This window comes from Passer domesticus, chromosome 28 (assembly GCF_036417665.1).
Source record: "Passer domesticus isolate bPasDom1 chromosome 28, bPasDom1.hap1, whole genome shotgun sequence".
NCBI classification, from domain to species: Eukaryota; Metazoa; Chordata; class Aves; order Passeriformes; family Passeridae; genus Passer; species Passer domesticus.
This window is the reverse complement of record NC_087501.1, coordinates 4,216,895-4,237,796: the sequence shown is the minus strand read 5'-3', so window position 1 is coordinate 4,237,796 and position 20,902 is coordinate 4,216,895. Positions and strand designations below refer to the sequence as shown.

The window sequence follows — 20,902 nt, the reverse complement described above, 5'->3', positions numbered from 1 at the left end:
CCCCAGGGCACCGCTGTCCCCCAGCTCTGTCCCATCCTGCCGTGTTTATTTAACAGCCAGGACCTTGGGGTGACTCAGAGGCCCAGCTCCAGATGTTTAAACCCAAACAGATTCCACCCATTCCGATGGATGTGAAGAAAAAAAGAGTCTTTTTCCTCTGGTTGCTGAGGTTTTTATGGAAGTGAAGGTTTTTATGATGGACAAAGCCCCTGTGGACAGATTTTTGTGTTGTGTTGTGGATTGGAGAAAAAAATCAATTTCTTATTGAAGTTTCAGCCTTAATTCCTGATGTTTGGAAGCTGAGAATCCTGGAGCTCTGTTGGGAGTGAAAAAGGATTTCATTATTATTATATTATCAAATTATTATTATATTATTAAAACCTATTTATATAGGTTTTGTTTAAGGGGCAGTGGAACAGGTCAGGCTTAGGGAAGGAAAGAGGAGTTTGAGTGGATCATGGAGCTCTTAAAGCAGGAGAGGAAAGAAAATGGAAATGAAACCATCCAAGGACAGAGCAGAGAGAAATCCAAACTCCAGGGTGATTCAGCACCAGGCAGTGTCTGCAGCCTGGGATTTCTAGGAACAGGATCCTCTCCCTGGATTGATTCCTGAGCATCCTCGGGGCCCTTCAAAAGGAAAGGGAATGCTGGGTTTGGGCACGGAGAGGGCCCAAAAACTCGTCCTGGGCATCACCTGCCAGCACAAAGCACGTGGCAAGCGGTGCAGGGGAACGTTCCCAAAGCTGGGTGGGATTTTGCCGTCGGATCCGGAGCCGTGGGGAAGCGTTTGCTTCAGAGGGTGGAAACAAAAGCAGTCGGGGCTCATGTGAAAACTTTTCCGAGCCAGGAATCCTTTTGTGAGGGCTCAAAACAAACCCTGTTCTCTGGGCTGGCCCCGAGTGCCGAGGCTGCGAGTCCCGGGTTTCGTAACGGAGCTCGGAGCCTCTGCCAGGGCTTTTGTGTCCCTGCTGGAGAGGAGCAGCTCTGGGGCCCTGGACGTGGCTCCTGGCAAGGAAAGGATGGGGATAGAGGGAAACACGGCCCGGCATGGAAGAGTTGCACACGTTTTTCCCTCACTTTTTACTTATCTATGTTGTAGGATGCCAGAAGTCCCAGCTGAGATCGTGGAATCCTGGAATGGTTTGGGTGAGAAGGGAGCAGGGAGCTTAAATCCCATCCTCAGGGACACCTTCTGCTATCCCAGGGTGCTCCAGCCTCTCATTGGGCACTTCCAGGGATCCAGGGGCAGCCACAGCTTCTCTGGGAATTCCATCCCAGCCCTTTCCTTCCCAATCTCCCATCCTATCCCTGCCCTCTTTCTATTCCAAACCATTCCCCCCATCCTGTCCCTCCTTTTCCCAGATCCCTCTCCATCACATCTTTGCCTCCCTAAACAAGTCATGGGTTAGGGTTGGGCTCAGCTTTCCCTTGATCCCAGAGTTTTCCTTGTTGTGGGATCGCTCTCCACGTGTCCATGGAGCACAAGGAGGGGGATTTTAGGAATCTGCTTTATCCATTAGGTGTTGTTTGCTCTCAGTTTTTCTCTGGGATCTGTTTTCACCATCAGCCCAGCTGCTGTTGGAGGATAAACCATTTCTGCCTGGATTTGCATTATTGAACAGCCCCGGTGTAACAAAACCTCTGCAGTCAAAGGAAACCATTCCACCCCCAAAGAATTATTGGGAAAAAAGCTCCTGGCAGCCCTTTCTCATGGAGAACCCTCAGTGTGCTTATTCTGATCCTTTGTTCTTGAATTTTCCAATACAAAGCCGAGCTCTGCAGCAGCTTGAATTCCTCTCTGAGGTTTTGCTCTTTGTTCAGAGCCAGAGCAAACCTTTGGGTTGCTCCATCAAAAATTCCCTGCTCTAAAGCAGCCCCGGGAGGGAAACGGGGACAGGACTGGGGTTGGTTTTTCTCCCAGACAAAATTTCCTGAGCTCCAGAGCTCTAAACCAGTCCCAGGAGGGAAACGGGGACAGGATTGGGGTTGGTTTTTCTCCCAGACAAAATTTCCTGAGCTCCAGAGTTCTAAACCAGCCCTGTGAGGGAAAAGGGGATGGGATTGGGGTTGGTTTTGCTCCTAGACAAAATCCCAAAATTCCCTGCTGTAAACCAGCTCTGGGAGGAAAAAATAGGATTGGGACTTTTTTTTCTCCCACACAAAATTCTAAAATTCCCTGCTCCGAACCAGCTCTGGAAGTGAAAAGTGGAAGGGATTTGTGTTGGCTTTGCTCTCAGACAGACCCTAACAATGTCACTGTGGCCTGTTGGAGCTATCAGGAGATGAATTCCCTCCAGGAATGAAATGTTGCCTCAATTTTTGCTGCTTTGCTCATTTTTTTATCCTCCTTGGCAAACACAGGCCAAAAAAAAAAAAAAACCCCAACTGTGACAAAAGGGTTGGATGCACTAAACAGAATCCCAGGTTGGAGCAGGATTTCTTTTTGTGTCTGAGTCAGCATCTCTGGGGAGAGGGATGAGATGGGAGAGCTCTGTCCAGAGCCTGGGGTGGCACATTGCAGCTGGGAATGTTTTCCCAAATCCAAGGGCAAGAAATTCCATTTACACCTTATTTTTCACTGCTGTAAAAAAACCAACAAGGAGCCAGCCCAGTCAGTCAGGGTGGAAGGAATGCCCAAATGCCCAGCTTGGAAGGGGGAAATACAGAACTTTTGGGTCCTGGAGTGGGAAATTCTGAGATCTCGAGTGCTGGAGTGGGAAATACAGGGATCCTGACTGCTGGAGGGGAAATACTGAAGTGCTGGAGTGGGAGATTCCAGGATCTCAAGGTCTGGAGTGGGAAATACAGGGATTTTGAGTCCTGGAATGGGAAATATAGGGATCTCAAGTCCTGGAGTCATGGATATCCCACTCCTGCTGTGCTCAGAGCTCTTCTGGAAACAGCTGGAACAACTTCTTTTGATTTGTTAAGCTGCATAAATAATTGCAGAAATAACAGGCAAATCCCAAAGTATCTGCCAACACTCCCAAGCTTCCCATTTTTAAAAGGTTGTTTGGTTTTGGTTTTTTTTAACATCATTGTGACTTTTCTCCTTCTCAGCCTCAGTGGGCTCTTTTCTTTCTCTGCCTGATGCTCTGATACCATAAATCCCAGCAAAGCATTCCCAGATCCATCCAGGGCTTTGGAACATTAAAATCCACCCTCTGGCTTGGAAAATCCATGAGGTGGAGGTGCCTGGAAGCTGCAGGAACGCAGCAGGGAAGGATTGTTCCTTGTTACCCTACTCAGTGCTCTCCCCTGCCAGGGACAGGCTGGATGTGCTGGGATTTGGGGAACAGAGCTCCTGCCTGGCTGGAAGAGTAGGAAGAAAAAGGAAATCCCAAATCTGTTGGATCAGGAGAGGAAAACCCAAATATTCTCAATGACAGCGTGGCTGCTTTAGGGGCTCTGTCGTGCTCCCTGCCGTATGGGGCTCCTCAGGAGGAGGGTGGAGTTGAATCCTCAGGATCCTGGACAGGATTCCCTGGTTTTTTGACCTTTGAAGAAGCAGTTTGCTCTCTCTGAACCCGATTCCTGCACAGAAGGAGTTTGGGAATTGCTGCTCCCTCCCAGGAATCCTTGAGGCTGGAAAAGACCTCTAAGATCGAGCCCAGCCGAGTCCTTTGACTCCTCTGTTTGCCTTGGGGGTTTTCCAGGTTTCCCACCTGGATGACATTCCCTGGGATGGCCCAGCAGCAGGAACAGGGATGTTCAATGGTGAGGAAGAGCTAGAACATGGGAATGATGAAAAAATGATCCTGGGAAGCACCAAACAGATGTTCATCATCTGGAATGGCCCAGGACTCAAGCGGGCTGAGCTGTGGAGCATCTTCCTTACAAAACACAAAACACAGCACCTGGAGCAGCACCCCTGGTGTAAACTCGTTCCAAAGACTGGCTGTGGCCTCCAGCTGGTCCAAATCCAAGGAAAAGGGACAAGAGTGTCCCTTTTGAAAACCGTGTGTGGGCTTTAGCACATTGCTGGTGCCAGGTCTAGAAGGAAAATGTCCCATTTCTGCCACTTTAATGTGCAGCAGAGCTGATCCTCAGCTATCTCAGTGTCTCAAACCTACCCAGGACTTCCTACAGGATGGAAAAATCCCACAGTCACAGATGGAAAACTCCCTCTCCCACTTTCCCAGCTGCCAGTGCAAATTTCCTCCTGTTTCCCATTTTCCCCAGGTGCTTTTCCAGCACAGTTTGAAGTGTTGGCTCCCTGGCCTTGGGGTTAATCCCTTTAAAAGGCTTTTATTAAAAACACTTGGAGATCTTCAGCACCCAGAGCTGTTTCCAAGCGGATTTAAGGCTTCAATTACTTTTTCCTGGTGAAGAAAATGAGGCAGGGTAGGGGAAGCAGGGGAACAAAGTTCCCTCTGACAGCCCTGGGTAAACACAATTTCACCATCAAGGCAAAAGCTGGAAACATTTCCTAAATTGCACCAGGGAAAAGCGAGTTGCAGGGTTTGGAAAGCAGCCTGGGGAGGCCTGGAATGCCCTGAGGCTCCAATACCTTCCTGACAGCACGTAGTCAAAAACTGCAAGATTTTAGGAGAAGCTGCCAAGCTCAGGAGAAATTTCGTGCTGCAAATGGATTTCTCAGGCTCCACTGGAGAGGTTTCAAATCCCCTCTTACATCAGACCCTTGGAACACCTGAAATTGCCTCAGATGTGACAAATTTGGGTATCACGGGGGTTATTTTTAATTCTTGAGGGCTAAAGAACTTTCAAAACTGGAGCCCAGCCTGTGAACCCTATGTGAGTAGCACTGTTGGATAAATCCTGTTCTCCGGGGGCTGAGGGATGTTCCAGCTCAGATTTTGGAGAACTGAATTCCTGCAGCTGAGGGGGAGAGGGGGAATCAGTGATTTGCAAAACTGGGTGGTAAATGTAGACAAATAAAAGACAGAAAGGTGGGGGGTGAATAAGGAAAAGGAGGGGGGAAGCCTTAAGCTGTCCAAGGTGGTGTGGGCAGAGGAGCAGAGCTGAGGATGAGGAGGAGATGCCAGCCCCATTCCTTGCCCCTTGCCCCACTCCCTGACCTATTTCCTGCCCCAGCAGCCTCTTTCTGTGCCCTTCCCTGGCTCTGTTTGTTGTGTCAGCACCAGTGAAAGCATCTGGAGAATGGAGGAGCCATGGAATCTGCAGGACTCGGCAGGTCCTGCTCTGATCTCCCTGCGAGCCCTGACCAGAGGCCCGTGGCCCTTTAAAGCTCCGGGCAATTTTTCTTTTCCGAGCGGCTGAATCCGAGGATTCCTCAGTTCTGATGTAACCCCGAGCTGGACCACGTGGGTTTGCACATATTTGACAAGCAAAGGGCTCCTGGAAGGGAATTTGTCCATTTTTCAGAAGCTCTTTTGTAACCAATTGCCACAGAGGACCTTTTCCAGCCAGGATTCGCCTCTGGGGCCCTGCAGGGCTGCTTTGTGCCCTCAGGATCTTTTCCAGCCAGGATTTGCCCCCTTCAGCCAGGATTTGCCCCTGAGGCTCTGCAGGTCTGATTTTTGCCCTCAGGGATCTTTTCCAGCCTGAATTTTCCCTTGGGGCCCTGCAGGGCTGCTTTGTGCCCTCACAGATGTTTTCCAGCCAGGATTTGCCCCTGAAGCCCTGCAAAGCTGTTTTTTGCCCTCAGGGATCTTTTTCAGCCTGCATTTGCCCCTGGGGCCCTGCAGGGCTGCTTTGTGCCCTCAGGGACCTGTTCCAGACTGGATTTGCCCCCTCCAGCCAGGATTTGCCTCTGAAGTCCTGCAAAGCTGTTTTTTGCCATCAGGGATCTTTTAGAGGCAGGATTTGCCCCTAGAGCCCTGCAGGGCTGGTTTGTGTCCTCACAGGTATTTTCTAGCCAGGATTTGCCTCTGTGGCTCTGCAGATCTGTTTTTTGCCCTCAGGGACCTTTTCCAGCCAGGATTTGCCCCCTCCAGCAAGGATTTGCCCCTGCAGGACTGGTTTGTGCCCTTAGGGATCTTTTCCAGCCTGCATTCACCTCTGGGGTTCTGCAGGTCTTGTTTTTGCCCTCAGGGATCTTTCCCAGCCTGGATTTGCCCCTGCAGGTCTGGTTTTTGCCCTCAGGGATCTTTCCCAGCCTGGATTTGCCCCTGCAGGTCTGGTTTTTGCCCTCAGGGATCTTTCCCAGCCTGGATTTGCCCCTACAGGTCTGGTTTTTGCCCTCAGGGATCTTTCCCAGCCTGGATTTGCCCCTGCAGGTCTGGTTTTTGCCCTCAGGGATCTTTCCCGGCCTGGATTTGCCCCTCCCACCAAGCTTTGCCCCCAGTGTCTTCCAGGACTGCTCTGTGTCCTCACGTAGGTGCCATATGTGAAATCCATTTGCCTTCCATGACTCACTTGCTGTCCCAGGCTGTGGAGGAGGAGCCAGAGAAACGCTGCTGTCAGCACATTGGAATCCCAGATTCCACATGAAATCATGGCTTTGGATGAAAACCCCAAAGTCCATCCCTGCCAGCTGCCAGCTCCCTGTACCCAGAATGATTCTGTGAGTAAGGCTGGCCCTAACAAAGCTGAGCTTGGTTAATTTCCACAGGAACAGGGGACAAATTAAGGTGAAACAGCACTTGGAATTGAAGTGACAAAGCAGATTTGTTATAGGGCTACTTACAAAACAAATTAGAGGGGTTTTTTTTTTAATGAGAAAAAGAGTCTTCTTCTAGAGGATGGATTTTCACAAGGTGGAAAGGTTTGATTCATAAAATCCCAGAAAGGTTTGGGTTGGAAGGGAGCTTAAAAATCAGCTCGTTCCACCCCCTGCAATTGGCAGGGACACCTTCCACTGTCCCAGGTTGGTCCAACCTGGCCTTGGACACTTCCAGGGATGGGGCAGCCATGACTTCTCTGGGAATTCCATCCCAGCCCCTCACAGAGAAGCATTTATTCCAAATATCCCATCTAACCCTGCCCTCTGGAAGTCTGAATCTCTGTTTTTGTGTCACTGCTCTGCCTCCCTGCCCTGTCCCTTCCTCAACACCTCTTCCTTTCTGCCATGCCTGACCACAGCAGGTCTGTGACCCCACCTGAAATTTCCAAAATCCATTTCCCTCCAATCCAGCGCCATTCCTGTTTATTTCCCACCCACAGAACTTGACCACCATTGGGCTGTGATCCCACCTGGAAGCTCACAGCCCATTTCTCTCCAATCCAGCATCATTCCCGTTTATTTTCCTCCCACAGAACATGAACATCCAGGTGGAGGACATCCGGATCCGCGCCATCCTGGCCACCTACCGCAAGCGGGTCCCTGTCACCGAGGGCTACGTGGAGGTGAAGGACGAGGGCACCTGGAAACAGATCTGTGACAAGCACTGGACCATGAAGAATTCCCGGGTGGTCTGCGGGATGTTCGGCTTCCCGAGCGAGAGGAAATACAACACCAACGTCTACAAGTAAGGGCAGGGCTTGGTGGGAGCCACAAGCATTCCTTGGAACACTCGGGGCCTTGTTCCCAAGGCAGATTGGCAGGTGGCACCAGGGACCCTGGGGGAGGAAAAGCTCTGACTGCTTCGTTCCTCCAGATGGGATTTTTCATTTGTGTGAATGTTTGGAATGTCCAGCGTTTCCTGGTGCAGGCAGGGCAGGCCTTTGATCCTCATCCATGGGATGCAGACCTTGATGAGTATCGGTGTTTGACAGGGCCTGGAATGGGAGATGGGACACTTGGCCCAAAAAATATTTGCATTTTGTAACACCAGTTCGAGGATGAACATTTCCTCCAGCAGGGATGGGCTCTGTGTGGTGGCAGGGCAGGGATGGGACCAAACTGCTCCCACTGTGCCAGTAAATCCATCAGCTATGAGAAAATCATGGAATGGTTTGGGTTGGAAGGGATTTACAGCCCATCCAGTCCCACCCCTGCCATGGCAGAGACACCTTCCAAGTTTGCTCCAAGCTGGCCTTGGATACTTCCAGGGATCCAGGAGCAGCCACAGCTCCTCTGGGAATTCCATCCCAGCCCCTCCCCACCCTCCCAGGCAGGAATTCCTTCTCCATATCCCAGCTCTCCCTGCCCTCTGTCAGTTTGAAGCCATTCCCTGTGTCCTGTCATTCCATGATGTAAAGTCTCCAACTGCTCACCCCACCCCTGTGCAGAAATCCAGAGATGGGATCAGTTCTGGATGTGCTGGAAGCTCTAAAAAAGTCACCTTGGAATAAAATGAGCCTTTTTGTGCTTCCTTGTGCCCAGGTTCCTCCTTCCCACCCCAAGTGCAATTCCTGCCTGTGCATCCCAGAAGGTGTTGGGAAAAGGGTTCTCTGTGATCTCAGTGCTGCTTTTCCTCCCTCGATTTGCAGATTCCTTTAAAATGAAGGAAGAAACCAGTGATGTATAGGGAGAACTTTGTGTTTTCCAGAGCTGCAAGCGGAGAGGTTCAGGCCACATTTCCTGTTCCTTGGGAGCCACGAGCTCTGGACTTTTTTGTTGTCATTGCTTCTGTTTGCTTTTTGTCACCAAGCCCTCATCCCAGACTGGGCTCTTCCCACACTGCTCCCTAGGAAAAACACCCTAAAGCAGATGTAAAAGAGTTTAAATGAAATTCTGTCTCATTCCTTTGCTGCTCTGTGACCTGGGGAGGGGGAAAGCAGCGGCTGCTCCAGGGGAGGGCTGAACACCCCAGGCAGGAGCCGTGGTTTTCCTGCCTGCTCCTTCTGGCCTGTGGAATTGCTGTTTCTGAGCATTCCCTCTGGATCAGCCTGGCCACGTTTCCTTTCTTTCATTAGCAAGATCCTGATCTGCTGGAGAGGTGCTTGGCTTGGAATAGCCCAAAGCCACACAGGGAAAATTGAATAAAAAACCCACTGGAATTCAGTCTGCAGGATTCCCAGAGAGATGGGCTGGGAATTCATTGCCCTGGACACCCTGAAGGAGGATTTGCTTCCACCAGTGCAGCACATTTCCTGCAAACCCATCCCTGAGATTCCCATCCCCTGCAGGAGCAGGGAATAAATCACCTCCAGACAGACAAAGTAGATTTTTCCTGCTTCCAGTTGTGGCCTTTCCAAGAAAAGCATTAACTGGAGCATCTGGAGCCATCTGCCTTAAATAAACGGGTGCTCAGGAGTTGTCCTGTCTCTGGGACACATGGAAATGGAAAGACTGACAGAAGGTTGTTCAGCAGCAACTCAGCACTGCTGAAAATCCCATTGAATTGAGCTGGAATTAGGAATATGAAGTGCTCCCAAATCCCAGCCCAGGAGATCTCTGCTGCTGAAGAGCCTCAGTGCCCCAGGACCTCCCTCCCTTTCCTTGTTTTCAGCTCCAGCACCCACAAATATTTTGGAAAACATGCCGGACATTATCCCAGGGTGGAAAAAAAAAGGGGATGGCATTTTATTGGATGGGAGAGGCTTGTAAAACATTGGCAGCTGCACAGTTTTGTTTGTCAGCAGAGTTTAAAAGCTGAATTCTGCCTTGGGCCGCTTCCCTCTGTGTTATGGGCGGATGCATCGTGTTCAGCTGGTGTTACTGGGAAAGCTCCCAGTTCTGGGCTGGGAATGACCTTGGATTTGTGGTCAGGGCACTGGGATGATGACAGTGGCACCTTCTCACTGAGGCCAGGGGATGCTTGTCCCACATGGTTTGTTTTGGAGAGGGAAAAGCTCATCCTGGAGCTAAACCCCCTCTCCCTGTGAATGGGAAGGTGCAGAAAAGTCCTTTCTCCTCGTTCCTCCCTTTAATTTGAGAATCCCCTTCTTCCCGGAGCAGATCTTTCCCCCCTCCTCCTCCACAGCCAGGAGAAAAGCTGGGATCAGGTTTCTGCTGGCCAAAGCTGCCCCTTCCCACATCCCCCCCGTGCCACTGCCCCCAGCCCTGCCTGCCCAGCTCTGCTCCTGCACACTGCTGGGAGGTGAAATGGTTTGCAGATGGATCTTGCTCAAAAGAAAACAAGTGAGTTCATCGTTGTCCCACTGCCAGGGGTTTATTCCTGACTGTAACTCGGCCTCTGGAGCTGACAGCACAATTTATGTTCGGAAATGAAACAAATCTAAAGTTGAGTCCTGGTCTTGTTCATTCCTCACAGTGGCTTTTATATAGGAATTGCTGTAACTCCTCCTCCCAGTTCCTGCTCTGGCTGGGAAAGCAGAATTTAATGCATTTTGCTGATGGAGAGAGGAGAAATTTGGGATCAGAGAGATGGACCTGATGCCTTTTTGAATTCTATGACTTGACAAAGAAATGGCTCCAGGATCAAAGAGCTGCTCCCAACTGGACCAGTCTGCTCACCCCGGTCCAAACCCAGGCAGAGGTGCTGGGCAGCTCATCACTTCAGCATTTGCAGTAGGAACCCTCCTGGTTTGTTTTCCCTGGAAAATCCAGGGTCTGAAGGGCTTTGGCAGGCCTGGCTTCCCTCCCTCCTCCCTGAGGCTGAAGGCAGCACCTTGATAACTTCAGGAATTTCCCAAGGGCTGAAATCTCTGCTCACAGCCCCCAGCAGGAGCTCCCCAGCCTCTGCTCAGTGGGATTTGGGTGAATTTTTCCTGGAGTTTGTGTGCAATGATTTGTTCTCTGCTCCCCAAGTCATGGAATTGTGGAATATCCTGAGTGCTCCTTAACCAACCCCTCAGCCCTTCCCACAGAGCTCCACTTGAGCTTTGTTTAAAGCTTTTCTGGGATGAAAATCCCTCTCTCCACATCAGTAGAAATGGTTTGAATTCCAGCTTGACCTGGAATTGGCCAAACTCTCCCAGCAGGAATGTTCATTCCCACCTCTGACCTGAGCAGCATCACCCTGGGCTCCCACTGATCCTTTTGTGTTAAAAACAAAACATCAGCAAAGCCTCGAGTTTCTGGCTGTAAAGATCAGCTGAATTCTGCTTTTTTTTTACACAGATATAGTCTGGGGACACGAGGTGGGGTTTTATTTCTCCCCAGCCTCCCGAGGACTGTTAATACCATCCAGATGTTGATGCCTCATGAAATTTCCAGGATGAGGTCATTGTTTGCTATTCTAAGGCATCCCCATCCCTGCTTCCCTAAGTCAGGCTGGTTCTTGTCTGCTCTGGAGTTCATGGAGCCCTCTGGACCTGTCTGTGAAGGATGAAAATGCTCCTTCAGGTCCTCCCTTCTGTCCTGAGCATGGCTGGGAAGTGGCTGCTTTGTATTGCATCCTCCCTGGGTTTATTTTTTTAAATTTTAACTCTATTCCTATTTCCCCATCCCTTTTTTCTTGATTCAGGGAGTCCCTGACAGCTCTGCTGTGCCAGAGGTGGGTTCTGACAGCCACTTTTCCCCACAGGGCAGGCAGGGTGTTGTTCCCTGGGATGGATCTCAGCCCTGCCTCATCCTTTTCCAGCATCATGGGATGCAGTTGCAGCTCCCTCTCCAGCCTGGCTGGATCCATCCCCAGCCTCAGCCCAGGGAGATCGGGTTCCAGGAAGGATTAGTGAGAGGCTGGGAGCCAGGAGAGCCTGGAGAAATGCTGAGCTGGGCAGCAGAGCCCAGTGACACAGGGGAGAAAAGTCCCCTCAAACATCCCTGACCCTGCAAAATCTAAATCCTAAAGGGAACACCTGGGAAAGCCTGGACCTGCTCAGTGGAGTCCCCAAAAGCCCTCTCAGGAAGGCTCTTTGCCCCCTCCAGCTGCTCCCCAGGCTCTCCATGCTGCAGCAAAACTGCTGCCTTTTCTCCCCAAATTCCACCCACCTTGCTGTGCCATTTATCACAGCCAATGCCTGGATCCCAGCTCTGCGTGGCAGAGATTCCTGGAATGAGGAGCAGCACTGGCATCACACAGAGCCACGTGGAGATCCCAGCAGGGCGTGGGCTGCCCCGAGCCATCCCTGTCTTTAACTCCTTTCTGAGGCTGACCTGACCCAGATTTCCATTCCTCTCCACTCCAGCAGCCTCCCAGTTAGGATGGAGCTGGATCCCTTCCCTTCCCAGTTTATCACACGTGCCCCTTCCTGCTCAGGAGTGCCTGGAGCAGCTCCAGGAAGTTTGGGAGCGAGAAGCAGGAGCTGCTGCCAAGCTGCTCTGCTGTGAACAGCTCGGCAGGGGAGCTGCTCGTGCTCTCGGAAATTGCTCTCAGGTTGTTAACACAGACTCACAGAGGATTTGGATTTTTCCCAATCCCAGCTGATAGCTGCTGGGCAGCAAAAGGGAAGGTTCTTCTGGGGGCTCTCCAGCCCAGTTATCTGCACAAATCCTCTTGGTCCATTTGGAATTAGCTGGTCCCTGTCCTTGCCTGGGATGGGATCTGCCCTCCTGGGAATGTGTCATTTTCTGGAGCTGCACCTTTGAGTCCTACTCAGACTTTTTAGTTCTTGCAGAGATTTATTTCCTTTAAAGTGGTTGGACTTGACGATCTTGGAGGTCTTTTCCAAGCTGAATGATTCCAAGTGTTTAAGTGACACCTCCACAGAGTCATGGTGTGGATGAATGGATCAGCCTCCAAATAATCCTGTCCAAGCCTCACTTCATCCCAGGGCATTTTTCCTCCCAAAATTTAGCAAAAGCCATTTGTTTACGGATCCCTAACTTTCCCCCTTCCCCTTAACTCCTTTCAGGATGTTTGCCAGCAGAAGGAAGCAGCACTACTGGGCTTACTCCATGGACTGCAGCGGGAACGAGGCTCACATTTCCAGCTGCAAACTGGGAAACCACCTGACGGGCACTGGGAAGAACAGCAGCTGTGACAACGGGATGCCCGCGGTCGTCAGCTGCGTGCCCGGCCGCGCCTTCGCCCCCAGCAGCCACAGCGGCTTCCGAAAGGCCTTCAGGCAGGAGGTGAGCGGGGAGCAGCCCCAAAATGGGCTGGAAAAGCCTTAAAAACCATCTGATCCCACCCCCAGCCATGGCAGGTCACCTTCTGCTGGGCTTGTTCCAACCTGGCCTTGGGCACTTCCAGGGTAAGGCAGCCACAGCTTCTGGAATTCCATCCCAGGAGCTCGCCACTGTTCCAGGGAAGAATTCCTCCCCAATATCTCATCTATCCCTTCCCTCTGGCAGTGGGAAGCCATTCCCTGGGTCCTGTCCCTCCGGGCCTTCCTGCCCAGCAGATTCCCAGAGTTCAGAGCAGTTCCTGCAGCATCTGCTGAGAGATGTGAAAACAGAATTATGGGATGGTTTGGGTTGGAAGGGACCTCAAAGTCCATCCCATTCCACCCTTGCCATGGGCAGGGACACCTTCCACTATCCCAGAGTGCTCCAAGCCCTGTCCATCCTGGCCTGGGACACTTCCCAGCCTGAGGCAACCACAGCTTCTCTGGGAATTCCATCCAGCCCCTCACCACCCTCACAGGGAGGGATTTCTTCCCAATATCCCATCCAGCTGCCAATTAGGGCAGGAAATCCCTGGGGGTGTAACATTTTCACCACCAACTCCCACAATGTCCCCTCTGCAAGTCCCACCTCCCTGCACCCCCGGCTGAGCTCCCACCCTCCCAAATTCCAGGTTCTTTCCTCCAAAGGGTGGGAGAGCAGCTCCAGGGCAGCTGGCACAGCTGGGAGAGAGGAGTGAGGAAATCCCTGGGTCACGTTCCTGTTGGAGCTGCTCGGTCTGAGCCAGCTGAACTCGTGCCCGGCTGTGCTGTTCCACAGGCTCTGGAATTCTGGTGGAATCACCCTGTGGAAATCAGCTGGCATTTCCTCTACCTCCAATTCCTCACGAGGAAATGCCCTGGGGGGAGACTGGGAAAACACAGGCAGCTTGGAAAGCTGGGTTTGTTTAGTCTAGCGAGGAGGGGAGCGCTGAGCGGGGCGTAAAAGTCCCAGGAGATGCAAAAATGTTGGAAAACAAGGCTGGAATTGGTGGATGCCAGTGTCAGGGACTAGGAGAGGACAGCTCAACAAGCAGCAAACACGGGCTAGGTGGGTGCCAGGGGAAATTTTCCAGCTGCAGCCTTGGGATAGAGGGGGAATCTCAGAGGTTTCTCATCGGGGAACTTTGTGGATTTGTGAAATTGTGAACGTTTGCATTTTGTGGCTGTTCCTGGGTGAGTTTTGGGGGAATGGTCTCTGGGCCCTTCCCAAGTGCCAAAAATGGGAATAATGATTGGTGGGAATAATGCAATCCCTGCCCAGGCTCTTCCCTGCACTAGAGCTTGCAGGATTTAGGGCTGGGAGGTGAAAGGTTTTGTAAATCATTGTTAATCTCCCAAGCTGCACGCGCTGCCAAGTAATTCCTTAAGCCTTTGTTTGGGCTTTGCGTGTCCTTGGTGTGACCCCAGCCTGGAGAAAAAGCTCCAGGCATGATCCCACTCAGAAAAGCGAAGGATTTTTGGTGTTCCCAAACCTAAAGCTTTGCTCTCACCACCTCGAGCCAGCTCTGGGGTGCAGCAGGAATTGGCAGCTCCCTGCTTGGCACGGGAGAGAGGAGTGGGTGATTAACAGATAATAACTAAATATTATAAACCCAGAAATGAGTGGAACTGGAGCTGCCACTCAGCTGGGTATTTCTGACTGCAAATGCCAGATTTTTTTATTCCACTTTTCATTTGTGATTTCTTTTTTCGTTATTATTTATTATATATTGTTTATATGTTATTATTGGTCAGAACTGAGCACTCAGGCAAGTTTTATAGGGCTTGAGCTCAACGTTGGTCCTGGATTAAGCCAGGACTGGAGGTGTGAACAGCAAATAAACTTCTTTAGGGCAGCCAGGGGTGAGAGCTGGGCACGGGTGGGCTCAGGGCCATTCCCAACCCTCCTGCAAGGCTCCCAAGGAATGTGAGAAATTGGTTTTTTCCATTTTTTCCAGGATGGAAAAAGGCTCCTAAATCCAAGCACCTGCAGAGAACTGGGATAGGGTTTTTTATTGTCTGCCCACACATGAGGTGTGAGAAACAAATCTGTGCTCACCAAAATCTTTGCAGATAAAGATCTCCTTTCATGCAGCACTTTCAGGCATTGGAATTGTGTGATGGGTGTTTTAAGGTGTCCCAGGTGATTCTGTGATAATTTTTAGGCCCAGATTTCCATAAATAACCCCTGTAAAGGATGGAAGTGACCCCAGTGTTACCTTTTTCCCAACCTGGAAAGGAAACTCGAGACAATTTCAGTAAGGGGTAATATACAAGAGGATCTTTATTTGGAGGCCTTCAGGAGCAGTTATGGAAAGATGCCCACAAAACTCACCCCCAAAATGATAAGTACATATTTTAGGGGGTACATAATTATAAATAGCACATATTTATAGGGTTTAGGAAATTAGCATAACTGATTAAAAGCACTAATTAAGAGGGCAAGTGGTGATGCAATTTCTCCCCTTCTCTGGAGTCTTCCCTTCAGCACTGGCTGTGTTTTGTCCATAAAAATGTGCCTCAAGGAGTTGTTCTGGGCCTTGGTTCCCAGGAAAAACCAAGATAGACCCGGGGCCCTGCACCTCCCAGGGCTTGGAGCTCTGGAATTTGTTTTGTCTTTCTGCCTAGGGAAGGGCCATGGAAAAGTACTGGGGAAAGTAACTACTAATACAATAGGCTACAGAGCTCCAAATAGGTGTGGGAAGAATACAGAGAGCAGATCAAAGGGGAAATAGTGTGAAAAAGGCGGTTTACTTTCTTGGTAAAATTTTAAAAGTTTAATAAAAAGACAGTAGGAGACAGAAATAAAACAAAGGGTTAAAAACTGTTGGATGTTTGGTATTTAGTTACTGTTATTTTTGGAGATAATTTTAAAATATTTTTAAAATTATATTAGCTTGTTGTATATTCATAGACTTTTATGTATATTCATATTTTTCTATACACTAGTTTACATATTCTAGGACCTATTTTGCATGGCCTCCACCTTGGTTTTTTTAGAGCATGTGTGTTTCTTGGCTGTGGGTTTGGTCTGATTTTTATTACTTTTAGGCTTTGGTCTATATATTTTTTTAGATGCTGATGGTTGATATATCAATAGTAGGGTCTTCATTAAATGTTCACTGGATGTTATCTTGACTAATCAGACAGTTCACTCATATCTATATCAGCTACTACTGCTCTTATGTCTAAGTTTTTGTTAATTCACAGAACCACTGGCTTGGAGGAGACCTCCAAGATCATGGAGTCCAACCCAGCCCCAACAGCTCAACTCAACCCTGGACCCAGTGCCACATCCAGGCTTTGATAAACACACCCAGGGATGGTGACTGCACCTCCCTGGGCAGAACATTCCAGAACTTTATCACTCTTTCCATGAAAAACTTTTTCCTAATAGCCAACCTAAATTTCCCTTGATGTAGCTTGAGGCTGTGTCCTCTGTGTTCTGGAGAAAGAGCCCAGCCCCAGCTGAGCACAGCCACCTTTCAGGGAGTTGTAGAGATAGTAGTAGAAATAAAAGTAAAGTTATTTTAACATCATACATATAGAATTCATGGTAATATTTGCAAAAAGCCAACAATACAATATGTGAGGAATGACTGAGGGAGCTGGGGGTGCTCAGCCTGGAGAAAAGGAGACTCAGGGGTGCCCTCATCACTCTCTGCAGCTCCTGAAAGGTGCCTGTGCTCAGCTGGGGCTGGGCTCTTTCTCCAGGAACTGACAGAAGCAGAGGACACAGCCTGCAGCTGCACCAAGGGAAATCTAGTGTGGGTTCTCCGTTTCCTTCTTCTACTTTCATTGAGGTTGGCATTGAAGTATTTGAGATGATAGTTTGCATTTAGGCTTAGGTGTTTATTGTTTTTTATCAATGTTGCAGTCTCACAGCAGTGAGTCTTGTAGTCTTTCATTAGCAAGGCACAAAATGGTTAACTATCTCTTGGTACAAGGTCTTTTGAGGTTAAATTATCCAAATAAGAAATTATACCTAAATTATTTTCACTTTTAATCCAATAACTGATCCCTCAAAGTCTGGTCTGTGGACTTTTCTGTTCAATTACAAATACCACCCAAATCCATGGAGAAGAAGGAAGGAGAAGGTACAGAAGAACAACCTGCCTCTGCCCTAAAACCTCCATCTTGCTCCATAGTTATTACTATATTCTAAAACTCTAAGTTTTCCACCCTGTGATATCACACACTTCTAACAACTCCACACCCATAATCTCAGTGCTATCAATCCCATTTTGGAAACCTTCTCCACAGCCTCAGGTCAATTGTAGTGTTCTCTTGTGGGCCTGTGCCGTTCAGCACAGAAAGTTTAAAAATTCTCAGTATCCAGGGTTTTAACATCATGGGTTGGATACTAGGGAAAAGTTTGTTACAGAAAGAGTGATAAAGTTCTGGAATGTTCTGCCCAGGGTGGTGCAGTCACCATCCCTGGGTGTGTTTATCAAAGCCTGGATGTGGCACTGGGTGCCAGGATTGAGTGGAGCTGTTGGAGCTGGGTTGGACTCCATGATCTTGGAGGTCTCTTCCAACCCAATCACTCTGTAATTCTGTGAATTCTGCATTTATAACAAAGTCAAAACCCCCCGGGCATCACCACCCCTGTGTCTGTCCCCTGCAGCAGCCCCTGGTGAGGCTGAAGGGAGGAGCCAACACGGGGGAAGGCCGCGTGGAGGTGCTGAAGAACGGCGAGTGGGGCACGGTGTGCGACGACAACTGGAACCTGGTGTCGGCCAGCGTGGTGTGCCGCGAGCTGGGCTTTGGCAGCGCCAAGGAGGCCATCACGGGGGCCAGGCTGGGCCAAGGTGAGCTCCACCACGGCCCAGGGAGCCCTGGGCTCGGGAAAGTCATCCACAGACACCAAATTCGTCCCCAAGCACCAGGGGTTTAGTTCCAGAAAGGAGACAGAGGAGTCCTGGAATTTTATTGAAATATAAAGAGAGAGGCCATGGGGGTCTCAAATTTTTGGAGGATGCAGCCTCCTTTTTATCCTAATTTCCCTCTCTCATTCCCCACTGGCTGAGGTACTTGGGAGGTTCAGACTTCACCTAACACAGACCCCCTCCTAACGTATCCCCCTTTGTCTTTTCCTCGTGTCCGTCAGTGGAATTCCTATGGAATTTGTGGTTCCTCCCATTGTTCCTTTCATCTCTCAGTATCCAATTTTATTTATCAGCAGACCCACAGTTTGTTTGCAAAGACAAATCCCTCATTGCTTTCACTGGTGCCCTGAATTAAGGAATGTTCCACCCCCAGGAACATCCCATACTTCAGGGCATGGTGGATTTTTATTGTGATGTTCAATTTGAGAAGAAGAAATTTCTCCCCTAACCTTAATAAGTCTCTTGGGGCCAGACTGGAATTCTGTGACTTAAAAAGATTCCCTGAAAAAACACCTGGGGATGATGAGTTTGACCTTTTGCTCAGGCAGCTGTTCCCGAGCAAAAGGTCAAACTCAGCACCCCAGTAATTAATTCTTAAAAACTCGTCATTGTTCCAGTAATTAATTCTTAATTATCTCATCTGCTGCTCTGAAATTCCCTTTGAGTTCTCCAGAACCACACCATGATGTAATGCATTACTAGAAGGTTCCTGGCAAAAAAATAAATCCAGGAGTCAGACTTCAAACGCTCCAATTTAAGAGCAGGACAGTAATTTAGCTCATTATAAATAGAAGGGCATTCGAGCAGCTCAGAGCCAGATTTGGTTTGGATTTCCTGTCTTTGGGAGTTGGTTTAAATCCCAAAAAAGTGGTCAAAGGTGAATTGAAACCACCTGGTGATTCCCACACCCCGTTCCCAGGGTGGAAATCCAAAAAACAACAACAACAAAAAGACAGCAAACCCTCGTTGTGAGAATAAAAAATTTTAAAATTAAAAAATGTAAACGAAATCTTTGTTGTGAAAATAACAAAAAAAAACCCCCAAAAAACAGAAGACACCATGAATTTGTGTGAATAACCAAAAAAAGACACCAAGTCCTTGTTGTGACAACAACAAAAAAAAAAGACGCCAACCCCTTGGGAGAATAACTAAAAAAAAATTACATCAAACTCTTCTTATGACAGTAGAAAAAAAAAAAATTACACCAAGCCCTTGTGAGAATAACCACAAAAAAATTACACCAAATCTTTGTTGTGAGAATAAAGGAATGGGGGAAATTTTGAGAATAAAGGAATGGGGGAAATTTTGAGAATAAAGGAATGGGGGAAATTTTGAGAATAAAGGAATGGGGGAAGTTCCTTCAGCTTAGAGAAGGGGAGAGAAGGAAAAAGCACGTGGGTGTCCTGAGTCTGGGAAGCTTTAAAACTTGACCAAATCCACTGGATTTGCCAAAAATCCTCTTTGTGGCAGGCTGGAATTTGCTGATGTGTTTAAGGGCATGTAGGAAACAGCTTCATCATCCCAGGGCTGCCACGTGAGGGAGGAGAACGTGGAACATGCTGTTCCTGCTGGCTCCAGGAATCTCCTCTGCCTTCCCTTTCCTTTTTTATCCCCTTTCCCTTCTGCTCATCCGTCAGTGCTCCCTGTCAGGAGCGTCCCTAGGGATGGGTGATGTCCCTCCAGCAGCCAGGGGGTCACGTTTCGGTTGGAAAAGGAGATTTTTCTGGCCCTGCATGCTCAGGGAGCTGTCCAAGCTCTCCACGCCGTGTCCCTGTTTACACTTTGTTCTGTTCCAGCTGCATCCCAGGGAATTTGGGTTTTCTCAGGGTGCTCTGAAGGAGCAGCCTCACTGTGGGTGTGGGAGGATGGATTTCACAGGCTAAATCATCTCCCAGTGGCTGAACTGGGAGTCCCAGTTCACAGAATTCCCAGAATTCCCAGAATCACGGGGTTGGAAGAGACCTTGAAGATCATCAAACCCAGCCCCAGCACCTCCACTCAACCCTGGCACCCAGTGCCACATCCAGGTTTTTTTAAACACACCCAGGGATGGTGACTCCACCACCTCCCCAGGCAGAACATTCCAGAACTTTATCACTCTTTCCATAAAAAACATTTTCCTAATATCCAACCTAAACTTCCCTTGGTGCAGCTTGAGGCTGTGTCCTCTGGTTCTGTCCGTGCTGCCTGGAGAAAGAGAAAGTTAAGACAAAGTGGGAGAGCTGTGCCTTCCACAGAGCTCAGGGTGTGGGAGGAGGATTTATCCCACCTTGCCTAGACCCAGATTAAACAATTCACCCTCATTTCCACAAGGGGAGGAGACACTGAGCCCAGAGCTCATGGATGTGTGGATGTCCTGGGAGGGAGAGCATGGAATTAAACTCCAAGGAGTAGCTGAAGGCCAGTGTTGGATAGACAGGCCTAGTTCTGGGGTTTTTAAGTGCAATGGCAGGGAGGAACTACAATTTTCCTCACATTTCAACATTTATCTCCATTTCTGTGCCCCCACGTGCCATAATTTCCCCAGGAAGAGCAGCCCTGCCAGGGTTCTCTGGCTCAGAGAGGCCCTGCCCTTGTCATCTGTCATTTTTGTCATCTTTGTCATCCTTGCCGTCCCACTGGAGTGGCTTTGCCAGGCTGGGAATGTTGGCCTGGCTCCCTCCTGCATTCCTGGAGCTTCCCCCTCCAGTTCTGGTCAGGGCTTTCCTCCCCCTCAGCCCTTTGGTGGCTGCAGAAGGACAGGGAGGTGCTGCCAGCTCCAGATGGGAGCCACAAATGGGATTTTAATGAGAGAGAGGCAAAAAAAAGGACAAGATTCCCATTCCCAGCAGCCTCCCCAGGAATGTCCTCCCACCCTGTCCAGGTGGACGCAGGCCTGGCCAAGCTGCCCAAACCCCACTAAGAAACTGTGGCTGAAATTAAACCCGACACATTCACATCTCTGCCTTGTTCTTTCCACCCAGTTTCAGAAGCAGGAGCTGAGTTTTGCACCAGGATCATTCCCTTCCATGCTTTTCTGATGGAAATTCCAATCTGCTGCTGCTGCTGCTCATCCTGGGAGGACCCAAATTATTCTATTTTTCTGCCAGCACCTCGAGCCCATTCTCTCTGCTGTTTCCCTCAGTGATGGAATCCTCGACCTGCCCCAGATTTCTTTTCCTGACTCCTCATCCACCCTGTGGATGTTTTATTCACAGCCAACGTGTCCATGTCCCAGTTCTGTTTCAGGAATGTCAGGCCTTGACTGGGAGCAGATTCCAGCACAAAGACCC

At 49.4% G+C, this 20,902-nt stretch overlaps 1 protein-coding gene across 2 annotated transcripts in view; it reads left to right on the top strand.

Annotated features, from left to right (window-relative positions):
- Positions 1-20,902, top strand: part of LOXL2 (lysyl oxidase like 2) — a 59,980-nt gene that overhangs the window by 23,167 nt on the left and 15,911 nt on the right. For both annotated transcript variants that reach the window (XM_064400230.1, XM_064400232.1), the window contains exons 4-6: positions 7,180-7,391; positions 12,508-12,727; positions 17,369-17,552. In XM_064400230.1, the coding sequence (XP_064256300.1) occupies positions 7,180-7,391; positions 12,508-12,727; positions 17,369-17,552 (616 nt within the window). The remainder of the gene's footprint in view (positions 1-7,179; positions 7,392-12,507; positions 12,728-17,368; positions 17,553-20,902) is intronic.